A 27,967-nucleotide genomic window follows, 5' to 3' on the forward strand; every position below is an offset into this window, starting at 1 on the left:
GAAAATGGGGCCGCAACATTTTCCCAGTGATTTCTACAGCGCTGCTGCTGCGCCACGGAACTCCGGAGGCTAAGTATTAAAAACAATGGGTGCAGGGTGTTCCCTCTTGGACCCCGGAGGGCCCACAAGCTAGACACTGACTACCCAACAACCCTGCAATTGATAGATATCAGTATAAGCATACAGTTCCCCTCCCTTTTTTTTTTCTTTTTCTTTTTTTCCCAAGTACACTATAGGATTTATTATTTATGGTAGGTGGGAAGTGGACAGGACTACCTTACATTACACGTATATTACAAGTAACTAACCTGCACAGTGCAGACAATGGGACTCTGGGGTATGGTCGAGTTTGCGTGAAGCCGCGATGTCACGCGGTAGTTGCACAGTGCTACTCTGGGAATGCTTGGACAGGCCAGATTTCTTGTGAGGCCTGTCCAAGGGCTCCTTGGGATCTAAGGGGCCCTAGATGGGCACCTAGGTTGCATTGTGGGAAATCCAGACCTGGCTGCAGCCCCACCTATGGAGCCACTACTGGTCCTAATTCTTTTGGGCCAGCTCCCCCAACACAATGGGGGTCATTCCGAGTTGATCGCTAGCTGTTTTCGTTCGCAGCGCAGCGATTAGGCAAAAAAGCTGCACTTCTGCGCATGCGTATGCGGCGCAATGCGCATACGCGATGTACTTTCACAACTGCCGATGGTTTTTTACGCAAGGTCTAGCGAAGCTTTTCAGTCGCACTGCTGGCCGCAGAGTGATTGACAGGAAAGGGGCGTTTCTGGGAGGTAACTGACCGTTTTCAGGGAGTGTGCTGAAAAACGCAGGCGTTTCAGGTACAAACGCAGGCGTGCCTGGGAAAACGCAGGCGTGGCTGGCCGAACGCAGGGCGTGTTCGTGACGTCAAAACAGGAACTAAATAGTCTGAAGTGATCGCAAGCTAGGAGTAGGTCTGAAGCTACTCTGAAGCTGCTCAAAAAATTGATGCCGCTCTGCGATCCTTTCGTTTGCACTTCTGCTAAGATACACACCGTAAGGGCGGCGGCTTAGCGTTTGCACGGCTGCTAAAAGCAGCTAGCGAGCGAACAACTCGAAATGAGGGCCAATGTGTCATAGGATACTTCTCTAACTACAATCCTTATTATTATTAATTGCATATTTTGTTTAGTATCGCAGTAATACTAAAATAACACAAATATACCATTAGTATTTAACATTACTTACCCCTCCAGCGAGTTCCAGCTACATCCTACTCCTCAGAGGTATCTTCCAAGCTGTTGCTAACAGCCTTCTGCTGCCAACGGCTGGCAGTCTGCACATGTGCATTACACTTTCACACGTCAGAGACACAGCAAAGCTTGGAAGGTTATTGCTGGATTTCCCACTGCCATCATTGGGGATGATATTAATATTGCCATCTATAGCTTGCATAAGTGGTACAGGGATCAGTACTAAATCCCACTGGACGGGATCCCGGCGGTCGAAATACTGACGCCGGAATCCCGACCACACAATCCCGACAGGGGTGGCGAGCGTAACGCAGCCCCTTGCGGGCTCGCATCGCTCGCCACGCTGCGGGCACACTATTCTATTCTCCCTCTATGGGTGTCGTGGACACCCACGGAGGGAGAATATGTTGGGATTGTGCCGGTCGGGATTCCGGCGTCGGTATTTCGACCGCCGGGATTCCGTCCGGCGGGATCTTGACCGCCTCCCGTGGTACAGTGACAAAGAGCAGTAAGTGACTGCTAAAGGTGTTATGCCAGAAGTTCCCCAACGTTTTCTCCAGGCACCCCAACAGTCCAGGTTTTAGTATATAGCCATGGCTTAGCACAGATGGTTAAATCAAATTGACTGAGGTGCTAATTAAGTCACCTGTGGCCAAGCATGGATACATTTAAAACCATGACCGTTGGGAACCTGTGTTATGCTAAATGGTGCCCCTATTTAGGTTAATGAGTTAAACTATTGTGGGCTATTTTATATGATATATTATATTGTGCATTTGCTTATGTGCATTTTAATATTAAAGTTATGATCTATAGCATCACAGTGATTTTTATTTTTTTATTTTTTATTTATTCATTGCCTAGGGGCTAGTGAGCTTCGAAACGTTGGTTTCGGTTGTTTGAAATATACCATTACTCTTTGATGTATGTCTCCGAGTGCCACTGCCGTCTATCGTCGGATTTGTATATATATATATGTGGGAGGGAAGGTTAGTGTTAGGTACTGGGGGAAGGGTTAGGGTTAGATTTGGGCAAAGTCCTTCAGCCCACTTGGATTTAGATACAACCCTCCCTCTCCTCCCATAGCAGTAAGAGTCCCGCTCTAACCAACAGAGGCCGTTTAGGATTTTAAAAGTGACCCTGGAAAAAATTCTGACAGTGGTCTAACATAGGAGTCTTTTTACTAAGCCTTGGATGGAGATAAGGTGGACGGAGATAGAGTGCCAGCCAATCAGCTCCTAACTGTCATGTCACAGGCTGGGTTTTAAAAATGACAGTTAAGAGCTGGTTGGCTGGTACTTTATCTCCGTCCACCTTATCTCCACCCAAGGATTAGTAAATAGACCCCATAGAAAGTTGTTTGAATCAACTGTAGGTGGGATCAGTTCAAAAGTACATGGGGTTAGCACACCATTATCTGTAGTCACATTGTAGCTTGACAAAGTGAACACTCAATGGTAGACAGAGTTATAAGAATGGAAAGATTTCCTGGGAGTATCCCAAAGAGCATTCAAGAGACTGATATACAATACAAAAGAATAGCTGAGAGGCTACAATAAAATACAGAAACCAATGTACAATACAGATAGCAGTCTTGTGACCATAATATAGTATAGGTAGAATTCTTATGACAGCCGTGCAATACAAAGATCATTCTAGTGATTGATAACCATAAAACACATATATTCTTTGGACCACCATAAATACAGAGAGCATTCTTGTGACTGCCATATACTGTAATACACAAAGCATCTTTGGGAGAGCCATATAATTCAGAGAGCATTCTTGGACTTGAACATAATATAGAGATCTTTCTTGTAATCACCACACAATACAGACAGCATTTTAGGGACCACCATAAAATAGATTATTATTGTGACAGCAATACAATACAAAGAGCAACCAAGTGTCCGCCATACAAAAAAGAGAGCATTACTGGTATAGAGAGAGCATTTTTATCAACTGTTCAATGCACATCTCAGTAACTGTTATACAATACATAATACAACCTAGTGACATATACATACAATACACTGACCACTCTTTTGAGCAAAATACAATACAGAGACTATTCTTGTGATCACAATACAATACAAAGCATTCTTGTGACAGCCAAACAATATACAGATCAAACAAGCCATCTATGTGAAATAGAGTGTCTCCTAGTGACTGCTTTACAATACAGACTGCATCTTAATTCCTTATACAATACAGAGAGCATTATTAGGTTTGCAATACAATACAGTGGTGTATCTTAGTGACCAGCATACAATACAGAGAACATCATAGTGATCATCATACAATATGGAGGACATACTAGTGACATTTAATAGAGAGCTCCCACCTACAAGGCCTCAATCACCCCTCTCCTTCCTAGATCTCAAGCTTCAATTTCACACCCAAATTTCGCCCATTTCACATTGCCAATATTTGATGCATTTTCACATTCTCATTGCCACCTTCAAAATTTCTCCGTTGCTACTCTCAACATCTGGAATGCCCTTCCACACTCAATCCGACTTGCACTCATCCTCCCAGTCTTTGAAATAGAATTTTAATACCTACCAGTAAATCTTTTTCTCGTAGTCCATAAGGGCTATTGGGGGAAACTAGTACGATGGGGTATAGACGGGGTCCAAAGGAGCCAGTGCACTTTCAATTTCTTCAACTGGGTATGCTGGCTCCTCCCCTCTATGCCCCCTCCCACAGGCAGTTATAGGTAAAAACGTTCCCGAAGGAGAAAAGACATATATGAGAGAAGGAACATGATAACAGAAAGGGTGGTGAGATGTACACACCAGCACACCACTAACATACAACAACCAGCAACGGCTGGTAACAACAACAGCAACAGCTGAACAGGTAACTATAGAACAAGAACCTGCAGAAAAGTTCACGCACTGAGGCGGGCGCCCAATATCCCTCATGGACTACGAGAAAAGGATTTACCGATAGGTATTAAAATTCTATTTTCTCTAGCATCCATAAGGGATATTGGGGGAAACTAGTATGATGGGGACGTCCCAAAGCTACCAGAACAGGTGAGAACATGCGGAGACTGCTGCAGCACCACCTGCCCAAACTGGGTATCCTCTTTGGCCAGGGTATCAAATTTGTAGAACTTCACAAAAGTGTTCTTCCCCGACCAGGTAGCAGCTCGGCATAGTTGCAAGGCAGAGACTCCACGGGCAGCCGCCCAGGAAGAGCCCACTGATCTAGTAGAGCGGGCCTTTAGAGACTTAGGAACAGGTAAGGCTGCCAACACATAGGCCTGTTGGATGGTAAGCCTAATCCAATGAGCAATGGACTGCTTTGAATCAGGGCAACCCTTTTTCTGCGCATCATAGATCACGAACAAGGAATACATCTTTCTAACCCGAGCTGTACGCTAGACATATATCTTCAAGGCACGCACAGCATCCAATGCCTCCGGAGGAGCAGAAGCATCAGAACTGGATGGAACCACAATAAGTTGATTCAGATGAAACGCGGAACCAACATTCGGCAGGAACTGCTGTCTAGCCCAGAGCTCCGCTCTGTCCTCGTAAAAGACCAATTAGGGACTTTTACACGATAAGGCCCCCAATTCTGAAACACGTCGAGCAGAAACCAGAGCCAGTAACATCACCGTCTTACATGTGAGGTACTTGTCTTCTACGGTCATGAGAGGTGCAAACAAGGAGGACTGTAGAAATTTCAACACTATATCCAAATCCCATGGCGCCGTAGGCGGCACAAAGGGAGGTTGTATGTGGAGTACCCCTTGCAAGAAGGCCTGAACTTCTGGCAACAGTGCCAATTTCTTCTGAAAGAAAATGGAGAAAGCTGAAATCTGGACCTTAATGGAACCCAGACATAAGCCCTTATCCACACCAGCCTGCAGGAAACGTAGGAAACATCCCAAGTGAAACTCTGCAGGCGGATACGTGTGTTCCTCGCACCAAGAGACATACCTCCTCCAGATATGATGATAGTGTTTTGACGTCATAGGTTTCCTGGCCTGAACCATGGTTGCAATAACCTTCTTGGAAAGGCCCTTGTGATCTAGGATGTTCCGCTCAACCGCCATGCCATCAAACGAAGTCGCCGTAAGTCCGGGTAGACGAACGGCCCTTGTTGAAGAAGATCTCTTCTGAGTGGTAGAGGCCAAGGGTCTTCGACAGACATCCGCGTACCACGCCCCCCGAGGCCAATCCGCAGAATATTAGGAAGATCCGCGTACCACGCCCCCCGAGGCCAATCCGGGGCAATTAGAATTGCCTGGACACCTTGATTCCTGATTCGCTTTAGCACTCTTGGGAGCTATGGGATCGGAGGAAACAGATATACCAGCCGGTACGGCCAAGGCGACGCCAGTGTGTCCACTGCCCTCACCTGAGGGTCCCTGGTCCGCAAGCAATACCAGGGAAGTTTCTTGTTGAGATGAGAAGCAATCATCTATTTGTGGGCAACCCTACCGGTCGATGATCTGCTGGAACACCAGATGGTGGAGCCCCCACTCCAAATCGTGATGACTCAGGAAGTCCGCCTCTCAGTTGTCCACACCCGGAATGAAGATTGCTGACATGGCTCTTGCATTTCTTTCCGCCCAGAGGAGTATCTTTGCATGTAGGCTCTGCTTTTTGTCCCTCCTTGTCGATTGATATATGCCACCACCATAGCGTTGTCCGACTGTACCAGGATCGCGTGATCCTGGAGTACAGGAGAGGCTTGAAGTAGAGCATTGTAGACTGCCCGAAGTTCCAGAATGTTTATTGGAAGGAGACTTTCATGGCCTGACCACCTGCCCTGGAACTGCGCCCCTTGGGTGACAGCTCCCCATCCTCTCAGTCTTGCATCCGTTGTGAGGAGGGTCCAAACCTGAATCCCGAAACTCCTGCCCTCCAGGAGATTAGAGGACTGTAGCCACCACAGGAGGGAAATCCTGGCCTGTGGTGACAGCTGAAACATCTGGTGCATTTGTAGATGTAAGCCGGACCACTTGCTCAGGAGATCCAACTGAAACGTTCTGGCATGGAACCTCCCATACTGGATTGCCTCATATGATGCAACCATCTTTCCGAACAATCTTATGCAGAGATGTACGGACACTCGAGTAGGTCGGAGCACCATGCGGACCATCTCCTGAAGTGTTTTCGCCTTGTCCTCTGGTAAAAATACCTTCTGGGCCACAGTATCCAGCAACATCCCCAGGAATAGGAGCCTCTGAGATGGCTCCAGGTGGGACTTCTGTAAGTTGAGGTTCCACCCATGGTCGGACAGAAGACGGATGTTGGGGTCGATATGGTGCAACAAAAGCTCCCTGGATCTTTATCAGATAAGGGACCACATTGATCCCCTGGACCCGGAGTTGAAGCATCATCTCCGCCATCACCTTCGTGAATACCGTCGGGACTGTTGACAGGCCGAAGGGTAGTGCCTGGAATTGGAAGTGATCGTCCAGCAGGGCAAACCGCTGGAACGCTGATGAGCAGGCCAAATTGGAATATGGAGATAGGTGTCCTTGATATCCAAGGAGACCAGAAATTCCTGTTCTTCCAGGCCCACAATCACTGCTCGCAGGGATTCCATTTTGAACTTGAACACCCTCAAATATGGATTCATGGATTTCAGATTCAGAATGAGTCTGACTGAACCGTCCGGCTTCGGCACCACAAACAGGTTTGAGTAAAACCCCTTGCCGCATTGTGGTAGTGGTACTGGAACAATGACGTAGGACTGAACTGTATGTTTCAAGGCGCTAATAACGAGAGGTTATATAAGAATAGTCAAGAGAAGAGGCCAGTGCTGGAGATAGGTTAGAGGTAGAAAAAATTACTGCAATAGTGAGGACCACGGGTTCGGATCCCAGATCACAGACTATAGTTTGATCGATATATAATATGTATTGAGTTTATTTATTATTTTTTCTGTGAACACACGTTTATTTATTTCTTATTTATATGGGTATGATTGTGAGTTTTATACATATTTTTCATAAATAATAATATATTTATATATAAAAAAATGCTTCTATGTGGAAGAATAAAAGATAGAAGTGTATGTATATATATATATATATATATATATATATATGTGATTAGATTTTCTGGACAAGCGGGCATATTAAATGAACGGATGGTGAGTGTCTATTTTTTAAATGACTATTTAACTATGGAAGAATGTGTTGCAAGGAGGTGGATCTAGGACAGGTGCTTTGCATCTATTAGGATTATTGAACCAATCAGCTATAAAGCTGGCATTTAAAAAGGGCTATGGATTTTAAGTTTTGTCACTCTATGAGAAAGCTCCAATTAGGAGCGAAACGCGTCAGAGAAGTTGCCCTTTGGGGACCCAGTGGACTTTACCTGTTGCTGCAAATCACTGTGAGAACGTGTGCACCACTGCTGTGAGGCTGATTATCGAGAGGCGGTGGACACTATATGCGGCGGCTGGAAGACGGGAGCTCGCTTGGCTAAAGGCACCTGCGGTGTGCCGAGCCCCGGTGCCGGATTCAATCCTCCGAGGTCGGAAGGACACCTCTCATATGTCCTTGGGACCAACTATCTTGCTGGGAGCACACGAAACTTACATGTGTTGGTAAAGATCACAATAATTCTTATCCCTATTGCTTACCATTATCATTTACGGGACAATACTTACCAAACTATACGAGACTGTCCTATACAGGAATTTGGACAGTATTTCAATAATACAGCTGACAGTGAAGTCCGCTGTGGATAATGGTATGGTTTTAGATATATGATCCACCTCTTATGCTTATATTTTATATGTTATTTTGGTTTATATATAAAATAATTATTTTTTCTTTATTTTGATGTATTATATTGTTTTTATATGAGATTAGTCATTTGAAGATTAAAACTAATTATAAATAGATTTGTGCATCAAGTATATTTATGTCCTGTTGCTTCATTTTAATTAAATAGCGCAGAGGGAAAAAAAAATAAGAATTTACTTACCGATAATTCTATTTCTCGTAGTCCGTAGTGGATGCTGGGGACTCCGTAAGGACCATGGGGAATAGTGGCTCCGCAGGAGACTGGGCACAAAAGTAAAGCTTTAGAACTACCTGGTGTGCACTGGCTCCTCCCCCTATGACCCTCCTCCAAGCCTCAGTTAGGATACTGTGCCCGGACGAGCGTACACAATAAGGAAGGATTTTGAATCCCGGGTAAGACTCATACCAGCCACACCAATCACACCATATAACTTGTGATCTAAACCCAGTTAACAGCATGATAACAGAGGAGCCTCTAGAAAAGATGGCTCACTACAGCAATAACCCGATTTTTTGGTAACAATAACTATGTACCAGTATTGCAGACAATCCGCACTTGGGATGGGCGCCCAGCATCCACTACGGACTACGAGAAATAGAATTATCGGTAAGTAAATTCTTATTTTCTCTAACGTCCTAAGTGGATGCTGGGGACTCCGTAAGGACCATGGGGATTATACCAAAGCTCCCAAACGGGCGGGAGAGTGCGGATGACTCTGCAGCACCAAATGAGAGAACTCCAGGTCCTCCTCAGCCAGGGTATCAAATTTGTAGAATTTTACAAACGTATTTGCTCCTGACCAAGTAGCTGCTCGGCAAAGTTGTAAAGCCGAGACCCCTCGGGCAGCCGCCCAAGATGAGCCCACCTTCCTTGTGGAATGGGCTTTTACAGATTTTGGCTGTGGCAGGCCTGCCACAGAATGTGCAAGCTGAATTGTACTACAAATCCAACGAGCAATAGTCTGCTTAGAAGCAGGAGCACCCAGCTTGTTGGGTGCATACAGAATAAACAACGAGTCAGATTTTCTGACTCCAGCCGTCCTGGAAACCTATATTCCCAGGGCTCTGACAACGTCTAGCAACTTGGAGTCCTCCAAGTCCCTAGTAGCCGCAGGCACCACAATAGGTTGATTCAGGTGAAACGCTGAAAACCACCTTAGGGAGAAACTGAGGACAAGTCCTCAATTCCGCCCTGTCCAAATGGAAAATCAGATGAGGGCTTTTACAGGATAAAGCCGCCAATTCTAACACGCACCTGGCCCAGGCCAGGGCCAACAGCATGACCACTTTCCATGTGAGATATTTTAACTCCACATATTTAAGTGGTTCAAACCAATGTGACTTTTGGAACCCAAAAACTACATTTAGATCCCAAGGTGCCACTGGAGGCACAAAAGGAGGCTGTATATACAGTACCCCTTTCACAACCTTCTGAACTTCAGGGACTGAAGCTAGTTCTTTTTGGAAGAAAATTGACAGGGCCGAAATTTGAACCTTAATGGACCCCCATTTCAGGCCCATAGACACTCCTGTTTGCAGGAAATGTAGGAATCGACCTAGTTGAAAATTCCTCCGTCGGGGCCTTACTGGCCTCGCACCACGCAACATATTTTCGCCAAATGCGGTGATAATGTTTTGCGGTTATATCTTTCCTGGCTTTGATCAGGATAGGAATGACTTCATTCGGAATGCCTTTCTCCTTCAGGATCCGGCGTTCAACCGCCATGCCGTCAAACGCAGCCGCGGTAAGTCTTGGAACAGACAGGGTCCTTGCTGGAGCAGGTCCCTTCTTAGAGGTAGAGGCCCCGGATCCTCCGTGAGCATCTCTTGAAGTTCCGGTTACCAAGTCCTTCTTGGCCAATCCGGAGCCACGAATATAGTGCTTACTCCTCTCCATCTTATAATTCTCAGTACCTTGGGTATGAGAGGCAGAGGAGGGAACACATACACTGACTGGTACACCCACTGTGTTACCAGAGCGACTACAGCTGTTGCCTGAGGGTCCCTTGACCTGGCGCAATACTTGTCGAGTTTTATAAACATGTGGAAGACTTCTGGGTGAAGTCCCCACTCTCCCGGGTGGAGGTCGTGTCTGCTGAGGAAGTCTGCTTCCCAGTTGTCCACTCCCGGAATGAATACTGCTGACAGTGCTATCACATGATTTTCCGCCCAGCGAAGAATCCTTGCAGCTTCTGCCATTGCCCTCCTGCTTCTTGTGTCACCCTGTCTGTTTACGTGGGTGACTGCCGTGATGTTGTCCGAATGGATCAACTCCGGGTGACCTTGAAGCAGAGGTCTTGCTGAGCTTAGAGCATTGTAAATGGCCCTTAGCTTCAGGATATTTATGTGAAGTGATGTCTCCAGGCTTGACCATAAGCTCTGGAAATTCCTTCCCTGTGTGACTGCTCCCCAGCCTCGCAGGCTGGCATCCGTGGTCACCAGGACCCAGTCCTGAATGTGCGGCCCTCTAGAAGATGAGCACTCTGCAACCACCACAGGAGAGACACCCTTGTGCTTGGTGACAGGGTTATCCGCTGATGCATCTGAAGATGCGACCCGGACCATTTGTCCAGCAGGTCCCACTGGAAAGTTCTTGCGTGGAATCTGCCGAATGGGATTGCTTCGTAGGAAGCCACCATTTTTCCCAGAACCATTTCATTGATGTACTGAGACTTGGCTCGGTTATAGGAGGTTCCCGACTAGCTCGGATAACTCCCTGACTTTCTCCTCCGGGAGAAACACCTTTTTCTGGACTGTGTCCAGGATCATCCCTAGGAACAGAAGACGAGTCGTCGGAATCAGCTGCGATTTTGGAATATTGAGAATCCAATCATGCTGCCGCAACCCTACCTGAGATAGTGCTACACCGACCTCCAACTGTTCCCTGGATCTTACCCTTATCAGGGAATCGTCCAAGTAAGGGATAACTAAAATTCCCTTCCTTCGAAGGAGTATCATCATTTCGGCCATTACCTTGGTAAAGACCCGGGGTGCCGTGGACCATCCATACGGCAGCGTCTGAAACTGATAGTGACAGTTCTGTACCATAAACCTGAGGTACCCTTGGTGAGAAGGGTACATTTGGACATGAAGGTAAGCATCCTTGATGTCCCGAGACATCATGTAGTCCCCTTCTTCCAGGTTCGCAATCACTGCTCTGAGTGACTCAATCTTGAATTATCACCTGCTGGGAATACAGCTTGTGAATGGCTTCCAAAACTGCCTCCCTGTCAGAAGGAGACATCGGTAAAGCCGACTTTAGGAAACGGCGAGGGGGAGACGTCTCGAATTCCAATTTGTACCCCTGAGATATCACCTGAAGGGTTCAGGGGTCTACTTGCGAGTGAGCCCACTGCGCGCTGAAATTCATTGAGACGGGCCCCCACCGTGCCTGATTCTGCTTGTCATACTGAGGGCTTGGCAGAGGCGGGAGAGGGCTTCAGTTCCTGGGAACTGGCTGATTTCTGCAGCCTTTTTCCTCTCCCTCTGACACGGGGCAGAAATGAGGAACCTTTTGCCCGCTTGCCCACGAAAAGACTGCGCCTGATAATACGGCGTCTTCTTATGTTGAGAGGCGACCTGGGGTACAAACGTGGATTTCCCAGCTGTTGCCGTGGCCACCAGGTCTGAAAGACCGACCCCAAATAACTCCTCCCCTTAATAAGGCAATACTTCCAAATGCCGTTTGGAATCCGCATCACCTGACCACTGTCGTGTCCATAACCCTCTATTGGCAGAAATGGACAACGCACTTAAACTTGATGCCAGTCGGCAAATATTCTGCTGTGCATCACGCATATATAGAAATGCATCTTTTAAATGCTCTATAGGCAATAATATACCGTCCCTATCTAGGGTATCAATATTTTCAGTCAGGGAATCCGACCACGCCAACCCAGCACTGCACATCCAGGCTGAGGCGATTGCTGGTCGCAGTATAACACCAGTATGTGTGTCAATACATTTTAGGATACCCTCCTGCTTTCTATCAGCAGGATCCTTAAGGGCGGCCATCTCAGGAGAGGGTAGAGCCCTTGTTCTTACAAGCGTGTGAGCGCTTTATCCACCCTAGGGGGTGTTTCCCAACGCACCCTAACCTCTGGCGGGAAAGGATATAATGCCAATAACATTTTAGCAATTATCAGTTGTTATCGGGGGAAACCCACGCATCATCACACACCTCATTTAATTTCTCAGATTCAGTAAAACTACAGGTAGTTTTTCCTCACCGAACATAATACCCCTTTTTGGTGGTACTCGTATTATCAGAAATGTGTAAAAACATTTTTCATTGCCTCAATCATGTAACGTGTGGCCCTACTGGAAGTCACATTTGTCTCTTCACCGTCGACACTGGAGTCAGTATCCGTGTCGGCGTCTATATCTGCCATCTGAGGTAACGGGCGCTTTAGAGCCCCTGACGGCCTATGAGACGTCTGGACAGGCACAAGCTGAGTAGCCGGCTGTCTCATGTCAACCACTGTCTTTTATACAGAGCTGACACTGTCACGTAATTCCTTCCAACAGTTCATCCACACAGGTGTCGACCCCCTAGGGGGTGACATCACTATTACAGGCAATCTGCTCCATCTCCACATCATTTTTCTCCTCATACATGTCGACACAAACGTACCGACATACAGCACACACACAGGGAATGCTCTGATAGAGGACAGGACCCCACTAGCCCTTTGGGGAGACAGAGGGAGAGTTTGCCAGCACACACCAGAGCGCTATATATATACAGGGATAACCTTATATAAGTGTTTTTCCCCTTATAGCTGCTGTATTTTTAATACTGCGCGTAATTAGTGCCCCCCTCTCTTTTTTAACCCTTTCTGTAGTGTAGTGACTGCAGGGGAGAGCCAGGGAGCTTCCCTCCAACGGAGCTGTGAGGGAAAATGGCGCCAGTGTGCTGAGGAGATAGGCTCCGCCCCCTTCTCAGCGGCCTTATCTCCCGTTTTTCTGTGTATTCTGGCAGGGGTTAAATTCATCCATATAGCCCAGGAGCTATATGTGATGCATTTTTTTGCCATCCAAGGTGTTTTTATTGCGTCTCAGGGCGCCCCCCCCCCAGCGCCCTGCACCCTCAGTGACCGGAGTGTGAAGTGTGCTGAGAGCAATGGCGCACAGCTGCAGTGCTGTGCGCTACCTTGTTGAAGACAGGACGTCTTCTGCCGCCGATTTTCCGGACCTCTTCTGTCTTCTGGCTCTGTAAGGGGGCCGGCGGCGCGGCTCTGGGACCTATCCATGGCTGGGCCTGTGATCGGTCCCTCTGGAGCTAATGTCCAGTAGCCTAAGAAGCCCAATCCACTCTGCACGCAGGTGAGTTCGCTTCTTCTCCCCTTAGTCCCTCGATGCAGTGAGCCTGTTGCCAGCAGGTCTCACTGAACATAAAAAACCTAAAACTAAACTTTTCACTAAGCAGCTCAGGAGAGCCACCTAGTGTGCACCCTTCTCGTTCGGGCACAAGAATCTAACTGAGGCTTGGAGGAGGGTCATAGGGGGAGGAGCCAGTGCACACCGGGTAGTTCTAAAGCTTTACTTTTGTGCCCAGTCTTCTGCGGAGCCGCTATTCCCCATGGTCCTTACGGAGTCCCCAGCATCCACTTAGGACGTTAGAGAAAAATCATTTTTTTTTACTTAGAATTTTCTGTCTGGATTTTTCCAGACCTGTTTGAATAAGTCATCTAACTCTGGAGAATCAGGGAAAGTGACATTGGGCTTGTTTTGTCCAAAGAAAAACGACTGCTGTGAAGCAGCGTCCTCTAGAGGGAGCTTTAACACATCCCTTATAGCCAAAATCAGGCGTTCAATACCCGGAGTAGAATCGGGATCCCCACTAACGGGATCCAGGTCATCCCCATCATCCGGTATATCATCATCTGTAGCAGGTAAACCACACTTCTGGGGACCTGCATGAGAGAGGGGGTGCTGCGCATCAGCCCTAGCAGCTAAATCTGCCACAGCTTGTTGCAGTAGCTGAGTTTTCTGCACATTAGCAATGAGCTGGGATGACGTATCTGACATCATAGTCTTAAGAGACACTAACCAGTGGGGCTCTGGACCTTCTCCCCCAGCCTCTTCACTAATTTGTGAAGATTGACTGCATTGTTCACAGGAAACAGAGTCATTAGATAATGGAGAGAATCTGGTGTAACAAACTGCACAGCTTGTGCTTACCCATATTTCACAGTAAGTACAATAACATACACATATACACAGACAGTTATATGCAAGCCTGACCTACTGTATGTGAGAGGAGACACAGAGAGAGGGATGATACCAGCACACCCTGAGCTGCACAGCCCCAGTGAGACTGTCAGCTCTGTAAATCACAGTAATCACTAACAATTGCAATCCTAAATATGCACAGGATAGTGTACACAGGGGGTAATTCCAAGTTGATCGCAGCAGGACATTTTTTAGCAGTTGGGCAAAACCGTGTGCACTGCAGGGGAGGCAGATATAACATGTGCAGAGAGAGTTAGATTTGGGTGTGGTGAGTTCAATCTGCAATCTAAATTGCAGTGTAAAAATAAAGCAGCCAGTATTTACCCTGCACAGAAACAAAATAACCCACCCAAATCTAACTCTCTCTGAAAATGTTATATCTGCCCCCCCGGCAGTGCACATGGTTTTGCCCAACTGCTAAAAAAATTCCTGCTGCGATCAACTTGGAATTACCCCCACAATCGGCTCTCCCCCTTTGCTACACCCTGTACCAGTTTTCCAGCATGTCTGTGAGGCAGAAAGCGCTGTGCGTGTGCTGTAGATGGCTGCAGTAAGCAGAGGAAGGCGCCAAAACGCCCCAAGTCCCATTCTGAGGAAGCTTCGCCCCCTCCAATGGTGCCGGAGCTGTACATATTTTTTATACTGGCAAAGTCTCCTAAACAGCTTAAAACATCACACAAGTGCTAGTCCAGCAGTTTTGTGCCAGTTTACACACGGGGGATCCTAGCGGGACCCTCCAGGGAGGGTCCCGTTCGCCGCGCCCGTGGTCAGCCGCACTCTGAACCGGGGTACCCCCCTAGCGGGGCCCCCAGCTTGTACTTACTACCGATGTCACCTTCAGGCAGCGTTAGGGGTGTGCGGCATGCTGCGGCTGTGACAGTCAAGGTGCAGTGCCCCGCTGAATAACAACCCCTCAGGACGGTGGTCCTGCAGCGGGGAAGCGGCTCTGCACCTCTTAAGGCCGGTGACCGCCCCCCTAACTCCCACGGTGCAGGTCTGCTGTTGCCCAAACAGTATACCGAAAATAATAAAAGTTTTAAAAGAAATCAAAGAAAACTCTCTGGAGCTCAGAGATGTGCATCCTCTCCTGAGGGCACTTTTTTCTAAACTGCCTGTGGGAGGGGGCATAGAGGGGAGGAGCCAGCACACCCAGTTGAAGAAATTTAAAGTGCACTGGCTCCTTTGGACCCCGTCTATAGCCCATCGTATTAGTTTCCCCCTATATCCCTTATGGATGCTACAGAAATATGCCCTCAAACCTCACCTCTCCATTCAAGCATACTACCATATAACTGTATAACTGTATCCTCTGCATTCCCTAACTGTACTCACCTCTCCTCCCCATTTTTATATATGTTCGTGTCCCCTCTAGAATGTAAGCTCTAGTGAGCAACCCCTCTCTATTTATTTCTCTACGTAATTATGCATTTCCTCTGGTTGTATTTGTATCATTATATTACACATGTACATTTGTCAGCAACTGTATTATTTGGTCACCGTTGTATTTGTGTAACTTGCTATCATTAACTAATCCCAGCTCAAAAATCATCCAGCCTTATTGCCGCAACCCGATTCCACAAATGGAGATGTGACTCTGAATCCCAGATAGTTACTCATGGGCTCTCATTCCGAGTTGATCGCTCGCTAGCAACTTTTTGCAGCGCTGCGATCAGATAGTCGCCGCCTATGGGGGAGCGTATTTTCGCTTTGCAAGTGTGCGAACGCTTTTGCAGCCGACGGCACAAAAAAGTTTTTGCAGTTTCTGAGTATTTCTGGACTTACTCAGCCGCTGTGATCACTTCAGTCTTTTTTGTCCCGGAATTGATGTCAGACACCCGCCCTGCAAACGCTTGGACACGCCTGCGTTTTTTCCAAACACTCCCAGAAAACGGTCAGTTGACTTCCACAAACGCCCTCTTTCTGTCAATCACCTTGTGATCGGCTGTGCGAATGGATTCTTTGTTAAATCCATCGCCCAGCACCGATCCTCTGTGTACCCGTATGACGCGCCTGCGGATTGCGGTGCATACGCATGCACAGTTTTGCCAAGATTTATCCTGATCGCAGCGCTGCAAAAAGTTGCTAGCGAGCGATCAACTCGGAATGACCCCCGTTGTTGCATATCTCTTGGCTGTGGAGCATGAATTAGTGCTAACATCACACAATTTGTCCACAAACCGAACTTGAATGCAAATCCCGCATTAGCCCCATAGCTTATATATACTGTATATATATATATATATATGTGTGTGTGTGTGTATAGATAAAGATTATATATATATATATATATAGATCAAAAAATGAGGCGGCACTCAGAGATTTGTTGAAAAGCAAACAGGTGTGTATTCAAATCATCACATCACATCAACGTTTCGGGGAACAAATCCCCTTCATCAGGAAATCCCCTTCATCTGGGATTTGTTCCCCGAAACGTTGATGTGATGTGATGATTTGAATACACACCTGTTTGCTTTTCAACAAATCTCTGAGTGCCGCCTCATTTTTTGATCTACATATGGGGGTTGCCAAACCCAGATGGAGGGCACCAGAGTAAGCAAGCCCTAGGGGGCATCCAGAGTGCCGGTGTTACGCTGTATGGATATATATATATATATATATATATATATATACGCGTAGATGTGTGGCGGCACTCAAACAGACTCTGCAAGGTGGATAATCAGGTCATTTATTAGACCACTGCAGTGGTCTAATAAATGACCTGATTATCCACCTTGCAGAGTCTGTTTGAGTGCCGCCACACATCTGCGCGTATTATAGTGACCTTGAGTCACTTGGAGGGCAGCGCAGCATATATGATTAAGGCATACAGGAGTGCCGGGCCATCCACAGCATATATATGTGTGTGTGCGTGTGTGTGTGTGCGTGTGTGTGTGTGTGTGTGTGTGTGTGTGTGTGTGTGTGTGTGTAGATAAACATATATATATATATATATATATATATATATTTATTTATTTGTTTTACTTACTTTGTGTAAATGCCAAGTGTTAGGGATATTTGGTCTCTGTTGGTCAACGCAAACGACTTTCTTCATGTCCTCAAAACTTGGGTCATGTGGAACCATGTCAAAGAATGGAGGCTTGTAGTCTTCCACCATGCCTACAGCAAGCAGGACCAGGACAGAGAGTGAGAAACATAATAAAAAGCATGTATTACACCAATATTATCCAGACATTGCTCCATTTTAATACTGATATTGTTGCAATTTATTAAAGGGTCCACTAACTTTCAACATCTTAATGATAAATAGTAGTAGTAGTAGTAGTAGTAGTAGTAGTAGTAGAAGTGGTAGTAGTAGTAGTTGTAGTAAATACTGCTCTAATACCTAAACCTGTATAATACAAGCAGCGATACATATACATACATAGGGTGGAATGTACTAAAGGAAATATGCTGTAAAAACCTACTTCTGGAAATTTTTACAGCATTTTCAGATGTACTAACCTCCATCCACCTGCTTATCGATGCGGAGGGTATCGCCAGCTTTTTATGATGATACCCTATAGAAGCCTGTGGGCTTCTTACCGCATTCCGCCACCTCCGCCGCTCACGCCGACCACCTCATACCTGTGTGCCGGCAACCTCCCTGTCGCAGTCCTGGATCCCAGCCTCCTGCTCCCCCAGCAGCACAGCCAGCTGTCCTTCCGGCTGCAGGGAGGAGGAGCCTGGGACTAACTGCAGACGCCACCTCCCGAGTCCCGGCGCGGGGAGGTGACGGAGACCCCCACACACCCTCTCCTCCGGACCATCAGGTATAGCAAAAGGCATGTGTTAGTACATGTATATGTATATTAGTACATCCCGCCCTTATTATAACCTTACAGGTTCTGACCCAAGACACAGAGGGTTCTGAATAACATTTTTGTATTACTCCACATTGCTTGCTGGCGTTCTGCTGTTACCATTAATATTCTAACAGCTTTTCATACTTACTCACATAACGCAGAAAGTATGAGGGTAACACTATATGTTGATTATTATTATTATTATCCTTTATTTAGATGGCGCCACAAGGGTTCCGCAGTGCCCAGTTACAGAGTACATAAACAAATAATCAAACAGAAAAACAGCAACTCACAGTTGATGACAGTATAGGACAAGTACAGGGTAAATACACATAGTTACATCAGCAGATGACACTGGAATAAGTATCAGGTGGCAGAAGACTGCTGGATGTGGTACAGTTGAAGATTATTAAAGTAAGAAAAAGGATAAGCACATGAGGGAAGAGAGCCCTGCTCGTGAGAGCTTACATTCTAAAGGGGAGGGGTAGACAGACAGGGGTGACACAGATGGGGTACATAGAGAGCTATTAAAGCATATTGTGAATTTCAGAACCACAGCTCCAAAATACTGTATATTGAACTTTCTCTTAAGATCAAAATAATATTGCACAGGTTAATTATAAATAAACTCAGGATATGTTTTTAAAAAAAAAGGTTTACAGAAATGGGTTCTCTGCGCACTGAGGTGTTAATCTGAGGCGGGGTGTGCTGCTGGTAATGAGGGGTGTCCCACCCCCCCTTAAATGGTAAGTATACAGATGTGGATAAATCCACAGGGAACCAGCGCTCAAACCCTATTTGTAGTGGTGAATGATACGGTTTATAAAGTGAAACTAAAATCAATAATGAAAAAGCAGGTAATATACTTAAGGTTGTTTATTCTAAGATGCTGAGATACTTTCTTTCCCAAAAGGTATAAATTCGGTTTAAAAGTCAATCAGTGATTGGGGCACGCTCCTGGTTTGAGCTTAAATTCTGAAGTGCAAGGTTCAATTGAAAGAACAAATGCTGTAATCTTTGTAAAGTCGAAAAAAAGAAAAAGAACAAAAGAAAAAGAAAAATGCCACAAAAAAATAATAATGATAATATGTACTAAAGTCCAAACGGTTTACAAGTCTATACAGACTGCGGCGTCCCGCTAATCTGTGCTCTGAAGTGAAGGATTCTCTTGTGAAGTGATGAACAGTTGACAGCGGTAGTGTATGCTTTGGTTAGAGTGGAGAATAAGGACCCTGGACTGGCGCTATTCCTCCTGCAGCACGTCCCACAGTAGAGCGCCCGAATCAGGCCCGCTCTGCGGGGCCGCTGACCTGGGGTGTGCGCCTGTCACGGAGGCAAAGTGGACCCGGCCGGAGCTCTCCGAGCGGCTGGCCGCACCTCTCCTCCTCCTACAGGGACTTACCTTCTCCCTTCCCCTCCGCCTTCCACTCTACGCTGTCTCGGGCTTCTTCCGTCGCCTGGCAACCGGTTGCTTCCGGAACTCCGGATCACGTGACTGGATGGTTTGCGGAAAGGATTAGCAGTACTGTCCTTCTTTGCAGTGAACATTCGTCCTCAGTCCAATGTAGTATAGATGGGTAGCTCCAACGCATTTCGACCTGTTAGGGTTTTCCTCTGGGAGTAATTTGTGTGTTTAGGTTGCAGGAATTTAAGGTGTCCTGATAGGGTGGGATCAATTCCCATTGGTCCTCTGATCTGGCTTTGTGATTGGCTCACAGCTTGTCAATCGAAGTTTATGGGAGGATGTGACATCATCACAGTGCTTTAGAGTGTGCCCAGTATTATCTGGCTTTGTGATTGGCTCACAGCTTGTCAATCGAAGTTTATGGAAGGATGTGACTGTCACAACTGAGGGCCTGAGCTGACGGGAGGCAGCCTCAGTTGTAGGGGCTGAGGTGTAGTGGAACCTGGGAGGTTGTATCAGACCCCTGGACATGTAAGTAACACGTAGAAGAATTGCCCGAAGGCGTGACCACGACAACCAGGATAAAAGTCAATGATGTTTATTTTGACAAACTCCATGCATCACAGCAGTAATAAAAGATAAACATAAAATCAGCAGAGAAATAATACAGTTCCTGGGCACTACAGGATGGCAAGGGCCACAGGGCTCTGGTAGTATGAGACAGTTCTTATTATCTTCTAGTTGGAAAGTCCTTACCAGGCCTGACTGTAGCAATGGAAATAGCCCAGGATCGTACCAGCTGGTGTTCCAGGAAAAGCTGGGCTGCTGTAAATAAAATAGCTGCTGTGGGTACTGGTTGGAACCAGACAGATGAATGCACAGAGTGGGTTGCTGGATAGAACCAGCCAAATAATAAATGATGCTTGAGAGCGATGAAATATGATGGATATATGGAGCTTGAGAGCGGTGAAACAATAGTACCGGTGGTGAGTGGTAATCTGCAGAAATGGTACCGGCACTTTAAGAAGAGCTGATCTCTGCTGGAAGCTAAGGCTGGAAGCAGGTAGATCTGTAACTGGAAACAGATGAGTCCCAGAGGACTGGAGAGTCAGGCTGCACCGCAGGTGGTAGACTGGGGCGGGTCTCTTTAGTGGAGGTTTGGTGATAGGAACTGGAACCTGGAAAACAACCACAGGAGAGAGACAAACTGGAACTAGGTTTGACAACCAAAGCACTGACGCCTTCCTTGCTCAGGCACAGAATACTTATACCTGCAGCAAGGAAGGGATTGGCTAGGCAATTATGCAGATTACAATGCAAACAACAGATTGGAGGAATTTGAGCAGGTGACAGAATCCAACATGGCTGCGCCCATGCAGACACTTGGAGGGAAGATTGGTTTGTAATCCATGTGGAAACTTAAACAGTAATGGCGGCGCCGGCCACAGTAAACAGGAGACGCCAGACTGATGAATGCACATTTGAACCACGCGGGCAACAGCGGAGGCCGCGGCTGACGTAAGCCCACTCTGATATCCTGCATGCAGAAACTCAGGAACGGCGGCGGAGGCCGCGGGAGACGCCATTCAGGATGTAACATGGCGCCGCTGTGACAGCGTCTCAGAGTGACAGGAGAGGAGGCAGGAATGTGGACATCAGAATAACAGATGGGATCCGGTCCTGGAGCGCTGAGCCAGCCTTAGGAGGCATCTGAAAGGTAAGTAATGGCGTCCAGATACCCGGATCGTGACAGCACCCCCCACCCCCCCTTTAGGAGTGGCCCCAGGACACTTCTTTGGCTTTTGAGGAAACTTGGAGTGGAAATTCCGGACCAAGGCCGGAGCATGGACATCAGAAGCATTGGTCCATGAGCGTTCCTCAGGGCCGTAACCCTTCCAGTCAATAAGATACTGTAATTGACCATAACGGTGACGTGAGTCCAGAATCTTGGCCACTTCATACTCAGCTCCTCGTTGAGTTTGGACTTTCGGAGCTGGAGGAAGTGTAGAATGAAACCGATTCAGGATCAGCGGTTTCAACAGGGAAACATGGAATGTCCTGGGTATTTTTAAGAAGGGAGGTAACTGGAGTCTGTAAGCAACAGGATTGATGACTTGTTCAATTTTGAAAGGACCGATGTAACGAGGTGCAAACTTCATGCTGGGAACTCTTAACCTCAAATTCTTAGTAGACAACCACACACGATCACCCACCTTGAGAGCAGGAACCGCTCTACGCTTTTTATCAGCAAACTTTTTGTACCTGAACGATGCTTTGAGCAGAGCCGCTCGGACATTCTTCCAGTTGTTTGCAAACTGACGCAAGGTGATATCCACTGCTGGAACAGAAGTTGCTGGAAGCGGTTGGAATTCAGGAACTTTAGGGTGGAATCCATAGTTAGTGAAGAATGGTGTTGAAGAAGATGAGGAATGATATTGGTTGTTATGACAGAACTCGGCCCAGGGAAGTAGTTGAACCCAGTCATCTTGAGAGGAGGACACATAGATGCGGAGGAAGGCTTCCAAGTCCTGATTCACCCTCTCAGTTTGACCATTGGTCTGAGGATGGTAAGCTGTGGAAAACTTTAGCTTGACTTGGAGGACTTGACACAAACTTCGCCAGAATTTGGCTGTGAATTGGACTCCTTGATCTGAGATAATTTCTTCAGGAAGACCGTGGAGTCGGAAGATCTCTTGTATGAACACTTGAGCCAACTTGGAAGCTGACGGAAGACCGGTAAGAGGAATGAAGTGTGCCATCTTGGTGAACCGGTCAACTACCACCCAGATGGTATTGAACTTGTTGCACATAGGCAAGTCCGTAACAAAGTCCATTGATAAATGGGTCCATGGACGACGGGGAACGGATAATGGAACCAGTTGCCCCGCAGGCGACTGGCGGGATACTTTGTGTTGGGCACACTTTGGGCAAGATGCAATGAACTCCATGACGTCCTTCTTCAGAGTTGGCCACCAATAGGACCTAGAGATAAACTCAAGGGTTTTTTGGATACCTGTATGTCCGGCAAAACGGGAAGCATGGGCCCAATGCATGAGCTTCTTCCTTAACACCGGCTTCACAAAACTTTTCCCTGGTGGGGGCGTAGAGTCCATCCCTACCGTGGAGAATGCCAACGGATTAATAATAGGATGCTTGTCTGAAGACTCTGACTCATTTTCTTGCTCCCATGAGCGGGAAAGGGCATCGGCCTTGCGATTCTGAGAGCCCGGACAGAACTGGAGTTTAAAGTCGAACCTGGAAAAGAAAAGTGCCCATCTGGCCTGACGAGGGTTAAGACATTGTGCGCTTTTCAAATATAAAAGATTCTTGTGGTCGGTAAGTATAGTGATTGAATGAGAAGCTCCCTCCAACAGATATCTCCACTCCTCTAGAGCAAGCTTGATGGCTAGCAACTCCTGGTCGCCAATGGCATAGTTGCGCTCAGCTGGGGAGAACTTCCTGGAGAAGAAACTGCAAGGATGTAGATGGCCATCTTTAGCCCTCTGGGATAACACCGCTCCTACTCCAACGGAGGAGGCATCCCCTCTAAGATGAAAGGAGAGTCGATGTCGGGCTGTTTCAGAACTGGTGCAGAGATGAACCGTTGTTTTAATAGATGAAATGCTTGCGTAGCTTCTTCAGACCACTTAGACGGATTAGCACCCTTCTTAGTCATCGCAGTGATAGGCGCCACAATGGTGGAAAAGTCTTGTATAAACTTTCTGTAGTAATTGGCGAACCCTAAGAACCTCTGGACGCCTTTGAGGGTTAAGGGTATCGGCCAATTCTGGATTGCTTGTAGTTTCTCAGGATCCATCTCTAGTCCGGAACCGGACACAATGTAACCTAGAACCGGAATGGATTTGACTTCAAAGACACATTTCTCTAATTTGCAATAGAGATGATTGACACGGAGACGGGACAGAACCTCCTTTACCCAGAAACGATGTTCCTCTAGATTATTGGCAAAGATGAGGATATCATCTAGATAGACCACGACATGACGGTATAAGATGTCTCTGAAGATCTCATTCACAAAATGCTGGAAGACAGCTGGAGCGTTGCTCAATCCGAAGGGCATGACGAGTTACTCATAATGTCCGTCACGGGTGTTAAAGGCGGTCTTCCACTCGTCACCCTCACGGATCCGGATGAGATTGTATGCACCTCTCAAGTCCAACTTTGTAAAGATGGTGGCTCTGCTAACTCTATCAAAGAGCTCAGTAATCAGGGGTAAAGGATAACGGTTCTTGATGGTAATGTCGTTCAAACTTCTGTAGTCGATGCACGGCCGCAGACCACCATCTTTTTTCTTTACGAAAAAGAAGCCTGCGCCGGCTGGAGAAGAGGAAGGTCGAATGAACCCCTTCGCTAGGTTCTCTTTAATGTATTCCTCCATGGAATGCGTCTCAGGCAGAGACAACGGATAAGTTCGGCCTCGAGGTGGAACCTTCCCTGGAACGAGATCAATCGGGCAGTCCCATTCTCTATGAGGAGGAAGGATATCAGCAGAAGCTTTACTGAACACATCCGTAAAATCTTGATATGGAGGAGGTGGAACATCAGACGACCTGGAGGAGGAAGAACAAACAGGCAATACTTTAAACAAACATGTCTCAGCACAGGAGGGACCCCATGCCAGAATTTGCGTAGTCGTCCAGTCAATTGATGGATTGTGGAGACTGAGCCATGGAAGGCCCAGAACCACTGGATGTGTGGCTCTTGGAATCACTAGAAAAGAGATAAATTCAGAATGAAGAACTCCCACTCTCAGACGAACTGGTAGAGTCCTTAGAGAAATTACTGCGTCACAAATCTTGCTGCCATCCACAGCAGTTAAGGAGATGGACGAAGGAAGTCTCTCGGTGGGTAGGGACCACCGTTTAACATAGGCTTCGGTTATGAAATTCCCAGCTGCTCCGGAATCAAGGAGGGCAATGACGTTCCTGTAACGTTGAGCAATTTGGAGCGAGACTGGGAGATTACAATCATGAGGAGATGGAGAGGAGATCATTACTCCTAGCCGGCCCTCTCCTCGGCGAGCTAGGATCTGGAGTCCCGGACGTTTGGGACAGGCATTGATGGTGTGAGACGGAGCTGCACAGTAAAGACAAAGAGACTCAGAGAGACGTCTTCGGCGCTCAGCAGGAGTTAGACGGGAACGACCAATTTGCATGGACTCATCTTTGGATGGTGACAGTTGGCGAGGAGGAGGAGCAGAAGACTTTGGAGCAGATGATCTTCCACGCTCAGTTGCTCTTTCTCTGAAACGTTAATCAACTTTCGTGCAGAGTGAGATTAGCTCATCTAACTTAGAAGGCAAGTCTCTGGTAGCTAACTCATCCTTAATACGCTCTGATAAGCCATGCCAGAATGCAGCATACAGGGCCTCGTCGTTCCATGCCAGTTCGGATGCCAGGATCTGGAACTGTATAAGATACTGTCCTACAGTACGTGATCCCTGGCGTAGACAGAGAATCTCAGATGAAGCTGAAGTTACCCGGCCTGGTTCGTCGAAGATACGCCTGAATGTTGACACAAAGTCAGTATAGGAGGACAGCAGGGTATCGGACTTCTCCCATAACGGTGATGCCCAGTCAAGGGCTGAGCCACTGAGAAGAGAAATAATGTAAGCAATTTTAGTACGATCACTGGGGAAATTGCCAGGTTGTAGCTCAAAATGGATTTCACACTGGTTTAGAAATCCCCTGCAGAATCTTGGAGATCCGTCAAATTTTGCTGGCGTTGGAAGATGAAGACGTAGAGCAGAAATGGGTAAGGTGGGTGGGGTTACAGCTGGAGTCACTGTGGGTGACGCACCGGACGCTCCTGATTCATGGAGGGTTGTCTGAATCCCATCCAGCCGAGTAGAGAGATCCTGGAGACAGCGGATGATGTGGCCCTGTGCAGCCTCCTGATGTTCAAGTCGGGCTGCCAGTTCTTGCATCGGCCTAGCCGCTTGATCCTGGTCTCCGGCTGGATTCATATGGTCAGTGCTTACTGTCACAACTGAGGGCCTGAGCTGACGGGAGGCAGCCTCAGTTGTAGGGGCTGAGGTGTAGTGGAACCTGGGAGGTTGTATCAGACCCCTGGACATGTAAGTAACACGTAGAAGAATTGCCCGAAGGCGTGACCACGACAACCAGGATAAAAGTCAATGATGTTTATTTTGACAAACTCCATGCATCACAGCAGTAATAAAAGAGAAACATAAAATCAGCAGAGAAATAATACAGTTCCTGGGCACTACAGGATGGCAAGGGCCACAGGGCTCTGGTAGTATGAGACAGTTCTTATTATCTTCTAGTTGGACAGTCCTTACCAGGCCTGACTGTAGCAATGGAAATAGCCCAGGATCGTACCAGCTGGTGTTCCAGGAAAAGCTGGGCTGCTGTAAATAAAATAGCTGCTGTGGGTACTGGTTGGAACCAGACAGATGAATGCACAGAGTGGGTTGCTGGATAGAACCAGCCAAATAATAAATGATGCTTGAGAGCGATGAAATATGATGGATATATGGAGCTTGAGAGCGGTGAAACAATAGTACCGGTGGTGAGTGGTAATCTGCAGAAATGGTACCGGCACTTTAAGAAGAGCTGATCTCTGCTGGAAGCTAAGGCTGGAAGCAGGTAGATCTGTAACAGGAAACAGATGAGTCCCAGAAGACTGGAGAGTCAGGCTGCACCGCAGGTGGTAGACTGGGGCGGGTCTCTTTAGTGGAGGTTTGGAGATAGGAACTGGAACCTGGAAAACAACCACAGGAGAGAGACAAACTGGAACTAGGTTTGACAACCAAAGCACTGACGCCTTCCTTGCTCAGGCACAGAATACTTATACCTGCAGCAAGGAAGGGATTGGCTAGGCAATTATGCAGATTACAATGCAAACAACAGATTGGAGGAATTTGAGCAGGTGACAGAATCCAACATGGCTGCGCCCATGCAGACACTTGGAGGGAAGATTGGTTTGTAATCCATGTGGAAACTTAAACAGTAATGGCGGCGCCGGCCACAGTAAACAGGAGACGCCAGACTGATGAATGCACATTTGAACCACGCGGGCAACAGCGGAGGCCGCGGCTGACGTAAGCCCACTCTGATATCCTGCATGCAGAAACTCAGGAACGGCGGCGGAGGCCGCGGGAGACGCCATTCAGGATGTAACATGGCGCCGCTGTGACAGCGTCTCAGAGTGACAGGAGAGGAGGCAGGAATGTGGACATCAGAATAACAGATGGGATCCGGTCCTGGAGCGCTGAGCCAGCCTTAGGAGGCATCTGAAAGGTAAGTAATGGCGTCCAGATACCCGGATCGTGACAGTGACATCACAGTGCTTTAGAGTGTGCCCAGTATTATCTGGCTTTGTGATTGGCTCACAGCTTGTCAATCGAAGTTTATGGGAGGATGTGACATCATCACAGTGCTTTAGAGTGTGCCCAGTATTATCTGGCTTTGTGATTGGCTCACAGCTTGTCAATCGAAGTTTATGGGAAGATGTGACATCATCACAGTGCTTTAGAGTGTGCCCAGTATTAAAAAAAGGAAAATAATGGAAAAATATATCCGTAGTGAAAAGGATATATATAAAGTTACAATATAGCAGTTATATGAATCAATCTTGCTGAATGGTGTTAATACTCAAAATAATGAACCTTGGGATATTTTGATGCTATGTTCAAATGCATGAGAATAATGATTAACCCTCTACAGCATTAACCAATGCCTGTCACTAGTTTGATGTAAGATATCATAGAATAGTGAATGTAGCTGCTGTTGAATTGACTTGAAATGGGATATGTCTTCATTTGCATATGACAGACCTAATTTCGTTGTCAATGTTGAGCCCTTTGGGGGCCAGTGTCCCTAAATTAATCATCATGCACAGTTCTTCCTTATTGATTCTGGAGATGTAATCACCTCCTCTCCAGTTCTTTTTGACCTCTTTTACACCAGTAAACCCTGCTCTACTTAAGTTCACTGGTGTAAAAGAGGTCAAAAAGAACTGGAGATTAATTCATATAACTGCTATATTGTAACTTTATATATATCCTTTTCACTACGGATATATTTTTCCATTATTTTCCTTTTTTTTAATACTGGGCACACTCTAAAGCACTGTGATGATGTCACATCCTCCCATAAACTTCGATTGACAAGCTGTGAGCCAATCACAAAGCCAGATAATACTGGGCACACTCTAAAGCACTGTGATGATGTCACATCCTCCCATAAACTTCGATTGACAAGCTGTGAGCCAATCACAAAGCCAGATCAGAGGACCAATGGGAATTGATCCCACCCTATCAGGACACCTTAAATTCCTGCAACCTAAACACACAAATGACTCCCAGAGGAAGACCCTAACAGGTCGAAACGCGTTGGAGCTACCCATCTATACTACATTGTACTGAGGACGAATGTTCACTGCAAAGAAGGACAGTGTTATGATTCCAGTACTCCTGACCAGAGGAGATCTAATGACAATGGCCAGAGTACTGGACGGGGAATGCTGGTTACGGGAG

At 46.9% G+C, this 27,967-nt stretch overlaps 1 protein-coding gene across 1 annotated transcript in view; it reads right to left on the bottom strand.

The window, feature by feature from the left end:
- Positions 1 to 27,967, bottom strand: part of LOC135015220 (activin receptor type-1-like) — a 188,597-nt gene that overhangs the window by 23,294 nt on the left and 137,336 nt on the right. The window contains exon 9 of the mRNA XM_063952785.1: positions 17,225 to 17,355. Within this exon, the coding sequence (XP_063808855.1) occupies positions 17,225 to 17,355 (131 nt within the window). The remainder of the gene's footprint in view (positions 1 to 17,224; positions 17,356 to 27,967) is intronic.

This window comes from Pseudophryne corroboree, chromosome 2 (genome assembly GCF_028390025.1).
Source record: "Pseudophryne corroboree isolate aPseCor3 chromosome 2, aPseCor3.hap2, whole genome shotgun sequence".
NCBI lineage: Eukaryota > Metazoa > Chordata > Amphibia > Anura > Myobatrachidae > Pseudophryne > Pseudophryne corroboree.